This window comes from Panicum virgatum, chromosome 3N (genome assembly GCF_016808335.1).
Source record: "Panicum virgatum strain AP13 chromosome 3N, P.virgatum_v5, whole genome shotgun sequence".
Taxonomy (NCBI): Eukaryota; Viridiplantae; Streptophyta; class Magnoliopsida; order Poales; family Poaceae; genus Panicum; species Panicum virgatum.
In genome coordinates this window covers 24444447-24449457 of record NC_053147.1, presented here as the reverse complement: position 1 = coordinate 24449457, position 5011 = coordinate 24444447, and the positions used below count along the sequence as shown (strand labels likewise).

At 56.9% G+C, this 5011-nt stretch overlaps 1 protein-coding gene across 2 annotated transcripts; it reads left to right on the top strand.

The window, feature by feature from the left end:
• The first annotated feature begins 1035 nt into the window (after window positions 1-1035).
• On the top strand, window positions 1036-4670 carry LOC120665289 (rop guanine nucleotide exchange factor 7-like). 2 transcript variants are annotated; one of them, XM_039944810.1, is made up of 7 exons: window positions 1036-1733; window positions 1822-1938; window positions 2102-2256; window positions 2976-3050; window positions 3142-3432; window positions 3541-3888; window positions 3929-4670. In XM_039944810.1, exons 1-7 carry the CDS (start codon window positions 1445-1447, stop codon window positions 4334-4336), a joined length of 1683 nt encoding a protein of 560 aa, XP_039800744.1. In that variant the 5' UTR covers window positions 1036-1444; the 3' UTR covers window positions 4337-4670. The 2 variants fall into 2 exon arrangements, with proteins under 2 accessions (XP_039800744.1, XP_039800743.1); XM_039944809.1 differs by having other exon boundaries at window positions 1173-1733; window positions 3541-3891; window positions 3984-4670.
• The last annotated feature ends 341 nt before the right edge of the window (window positions 4671-5011 follow it).

The following is a 5011-nucleotide window of genomic DNA, read 5'->3' as shown; positions in this document are numbered from 1 at the left end:
CTTTTTTGGTTTAAATTTAAATGCCCACAAAGTACACTAAATAAATATTTGTATAATATATTTTAGCCTAAATGAACCATCCAATCCTCTTTTGTACTACTTTTACATTGTATTTGTATACTTTTGTATGCACGTTTTTTTTGTTTAACTTCAAATCTCCGCAAACTATACTAAATGAACGAATTTTTGAGAAAATTTGACACCATTAGATTCGTCGCACCTTGAAGTATTTTTAGGATTTTTTGGGGAATTTTTTATTTTTTTGAATTCAAATTTAAATTTTGAATTTAGACCGGTTTGATACCGGCCCAAACCGGAACCGGGCCGGACCAGTTTTACTGGTAACCGGTCAAACCGGACCGGTTCCCACCGGTTTGGTGAACCCAGATGACAACACGTACCGCCGCGCATTATATATCCAACGGTTAGAATCATATAAGATGGAAGTTTTATAAATGTATCAGTTGCTTTAGTTGCACGGCTGCCCTTAAGTTCTCAAATGGTTGCGCACGCGTAGCATGTCGAAACGAAAGTAGTACAAGCAACCAGCGTCCTCCGTGGCCCGTGGGCGAGTCTCACCTCGGATTATGACACCCGAATTGACCGTTGGATCACGCTCAACGCCAGTAAACAAACCCAGAAACCTGCAACGAGGAATCATGCGTCAAACGGCCCCTTTTTGCCTCCTCGGAATTTCCATGGCTTGCAGACCCAGCAACCCCGTCTCCCTGCAGCCCTGCACATGATCACCACGGCACCACCTGCACGCTGCAGCCAACGACAGCGCCCAACGGCAACGAGCCAACGACCCACGGTGAGGAGCCAGAGGCCAGAGCCGGTCCATACGTAGAGACGACGCGCCACGCCACGCCACCTATGACCTGCCAGACGGCCCCCCGGCGCGGCGTAGCTGCCACGCCGGCGCCGACCAACCCCTGCCGGCTGCAGCCTCCCTCCCTCGAACCGTTGGCCGCGCAGCCCCATGCGGCCATGCCATTGCCATGTGCGGTCCTGAGTCCTGAGTCCTGACCTGCTGCCTCCTCCCGACGATGCCCTCCAGAAGGAAAGACGCAGCCTGGTAGGAGAAGCGCCAGACGGACGACGGGGAAGCCCACCAAGGCGACTCAAAACCCAACGGTCACTCCTCCCCCTCCCTCCCTCCCCCCGCCTTTCGCTTCTTTTTAAGCCTTTACTCGCTCCCCTCCCGCTCACCGTCTCTCACTCTCGTCGCATCCACCCCACGGGCCACGACCACGAGGGTCCAGTCTATCTGTGCTCCCCTCTCGCCGCACGCCACCACCCACAAGCGCAGTCGCTGGTCCTAGCCACCGGCCGGCGCTGTTCAGTCCAAGCCTCCGGCCTCCGCCGGCGGGTTCCCAAGACCCGCTGGATTTCGCTGAGACAGCGTAGGGAGGGAGCAGCCAGCAGCATTCGTCGACCGGGGATGGCGAGGCAGGGCGGCGGCGCGGGCGAGGAGGAGGACGAGGAGCGGGCGGCGAGCGAGGCGGCGCTGACGGCGGACTCGGCCGACGAGGAGGGCCGCCGCGGGAGCAGCTCCAGCGCCAGCTCCGAGGCCGCCTCCAGCGTGTCCTTCACCTACACCGCGCCCGACGACTGGCAGAAGGTGGCCATCATCAAGACTTGCGTGTCGGCCGACGTCGCCGCCGCCGCCGCGCCCGGGGCGAGTGGCGGCGGCGAGGACGACGCGGCGGCCGACAGGCGCAGGGCCTCAGGTACGTACGTCGCAAGCGAATCTCCTCTGCCGTTTCAAACGTGCAACAAGCCAGCAATCCGGACCAACTGTACGGCGGAATTTGGCAGAGATGGAGATGATGAAGGAGAGGTTCTCGAAGCTGCTGCTGGGCGAGGACATGTCCGGGAGCGGCAAGGGCGTCGGCACCGCGCTCGCCATCTCCAACGCCATCACCAACCTCTGCGGTACGCTCGTGACCCATGCGATCCACTCGGCCAGCTTCGGTTGGTTGGCGTTGGCGGCTGCCCACCACCTGTTGCCTTTCCCCTTTCCCTGACGAGAAATATCGCGACGGGGTCTTAATTAGCTCTTGCGGTTGTGCGCGCCGTCTTTGCATTGCGATTGCAGCGACCATATTCGGGCAGCTCTGGAGGCTGGAGCCGCTGCCGCCGGAGAAGAAGGCCATGTGGCGGCGGGAGATGGACTGCCTGCTCTGCGTCAGCGACCACATCGTCGAGCTCGTGCCCACATGGCAGACGTTCCCGGACGGGACTAGGCTGGAGGTAAAGCTTGCTCCTAACTCCTAGTAGTAACTAGAAATGCTAACAACTAAATTGAGTACACTCCCAAAATTAACCTCTGCATCAATGCCAAAATCTTGCCTGTAATCACTAATCAGTCGGTGTCATGAACTAAGTACTGGTAAGATCTCCGAACCCAGCACAGTAACCGCGTCGTTTTAATTTCCATGATCAGATGCTGCGTCCTGCCCAAGTGCAATGAGCGCAAAATCTTGGGTGATTTGAATTTAAATTCTGCAGGACCGCAATGCAGCGTCCGGCCTACTTAGCCGTTTAGGAGGAGTAATACCTAACCTAATGTATTGAAAGGGGCAGTTAAGCGCGTGATGTCCTGAGGTCCCAATGCAAGAGTAAAGAGCACATCAATGTGATGTCCGTTTTGGCTGGTCACCTCTGCGTGTTTCATCAAACCTGCCAGGTCAAATGCTTGCACACTCCTAGCTGCATCTGCCAAGTACTTGACCACGAGATCAGAACTAGTGGGAATGTTGCTAATCCTGTTTGGCCATTTTCTTGCTGCAATAATTATATACCAGTAAATATCTGGGTTCCTTATGTACTGTAACTGGCCACTTGAACATTGCAATATGCAGTTCTACATCTGAAGACACTTTCGCACCAAAAAAAAAAAAAACTCTGAAGATAACAAAAAAAATGACGCGAGCAGTGTAAACTGATCCTGTGGGCTACTTTGTTTTCAGATCATGACAAGCAGGCCACGGTCTGATCTGTACATCAACCTGCCTGCACTTCGGAAGCTAGACAACATGCTCCTCGTGAGTTCAACATCCTCTCGAGTCTGTCCTCCCAATTCTTCTGAAAGAATGGGGAGTATTTCCTGACTGACTGACAAACCTCTGCTTCCAGGAAATCCTGGAGGGATTCAGGGACGCCGAATTCTGGTACGTGGACCAAGGCATCTGCGCGCCGGACTGCGACGGCTCGGCGTCGTTCCGGAGGACGTTCCACCGCCGCGACGACAAGTGGTGGCTCCCGGTGCCCCGCGTGCCCCACGGCGGCCTCTGCGAGGCCACGCGGAGGCAGGTCGAGCACCGCCGCGACTGCGCCAACCAGATCCTCAAGGCCGCCATGGCCATCAACAGCAACGCCTTGGCCGAGATGGACGTGCCCGACTCCTACCTCGACTCGCTGCCCAAGGTTCAGATCGAGCTCAGAAATGTCGCCATGTCTGAACATTTTCTTGCTGGCCGGTGTGTCTTGATTCTAACGCACGATGCTTTCTCTGATCAACGCTGGACGTGTCAGAATGGGCGCGCGACGCTGGGCGACGTCATCTACCGGTACATCACCTCGGACCAGTTCTCCCCGGACTGCCTCCTCGACTGCCTGGACCTGTCGTCGGAGTACCAGGCGCTGGAGATCGCCAACCGCGTCGAGGCGTCCATCTACGTGTGGCGCCGGAGGGGCGGCGCCGCGAAGCCGGCGAGCCGCGCCGGCGCCAAGTCGTCGTGGGGCATCGTCAAGGACATGATCATGGACACGGAGAAGCGAGACCTGCTCGCCGAGCGCGCCGAGGGCCTCCTGATATCCCTGAAGCAGAGGTTCCCCGGGCTCACGCAGACGAGCTTGGACATGAGCAAGATCCAGTACAACAAGGTTCGTCGTGTCATGTTCTGAATACTGAACCTACTGAAACGGTTATTCAGCTGATGTCTGGCTTGAACCTTTTTGTTTGTCATGTTCTTCAGGACGTGGGGAAATCGATCCTCGAGAGCTACTCGAGGGTCCTGGAGAGCCTGGCCTCCAACATCATCGCACGGATCGACGACCTGCTCAACGTCGACGAGCTGAGCAAGCTGTCGGACCACCTCCCCGCCGGCGGCGCGGACGGGAACATCGCCTGCAAGAACAGCAGCAGCAGCAAGGCCACGGCGGTGCCCGCCTCGGGCACGCCGTACGCGACCGCGTACGCCACGCCGAGCTTCTCGCCGGCGCAGCTGTCCAGCCCGTCCAAGATCGGCAGGGCCCTGCTGGTCGACCGCCGGTCGCACCACGCCAAGGGGGCCGGAGCCAAGAGAACAGCGACGTCCGCTGCTTCTGACCGCGCCGGCGTGGAGGTCGTCAGGGGGATGCTGCTCGGCAGCAGCGCCGTGTTGGACATCCCGACGGCCGTCACGGCAGAGCTGTGAAGATCCGGGGCAGACGCTGGGTTCAGATGAGGTCGCCGGCGGGGAGGCCTCTCTGTGTATACTTACCTCGTGTCGGCGTCAGGCGTGCCCGCTGTCCAGATTTGTTGTTGCGTGCTACTAGTTTTTAGGCATCCGAGGGCGATTTCTCATGTTGCCGTTTGCCGCCCTCCGTTTGTAATGCTTGGCACGGTGTCATGTTAGTTCTGCAAGTCTTGGTATGCTAAGGGAGTTGCCTTTCGATGTTCATCGGATCAAGGCATAAGCTCGGCGCCGTCGCAAGGCAAAATGGTTCTGTTATCAAAAAAAGAAAAATGCAAAATAGTTCTACTGTTTTTTTTTTGAGTGGGAAATGGCTCTACTAACGGGGTTGGGGGGAAATAGATAGAGGACGATGGGCCAACGAAACAGAAGACGAAACATAACGGGAACAGAAAAACCTGGCACATACCGCCACACCGGCCCATTCCCAGGTGGCGGCCGGTGTGGGTTAGTCAGTCAGTGAGTCAGGCCTTCAGCGGCGGCCCACGAGAAAGAATGCAGCCCACAAACCACCTCGCCCATGAGATGAAATTGCAGGAGAAAACACT

What these genes read in the sequence shown, in the direction of transcription:
- LOC120665289 (XM_039944809.1), top strand. Translation starts at nt 1,445, where the DNA reads ATGGCGAGGCAGGGCGGCGGCGCGGGCGAGGAGGAGGACGAGGAGCGG. An exon ending in CGCCATCACCAACCTCTGCG is followed by an intron (nt 1,939 to 2,101) that starts GTACGCTCGTGA and finishes TTGCGATTGCAG; the next exon opens with CGACCATATTCGGGCAGCTC. An exon ending in CGGACGGGACTAGGCTGGAG is followed by an intron (nt 2,257 to 2,975) that starts GTAAAGCTTGCT and finishes CTTTGTTTTCAG; the next exon opens with ATCATGACAAGCAGGCCACG.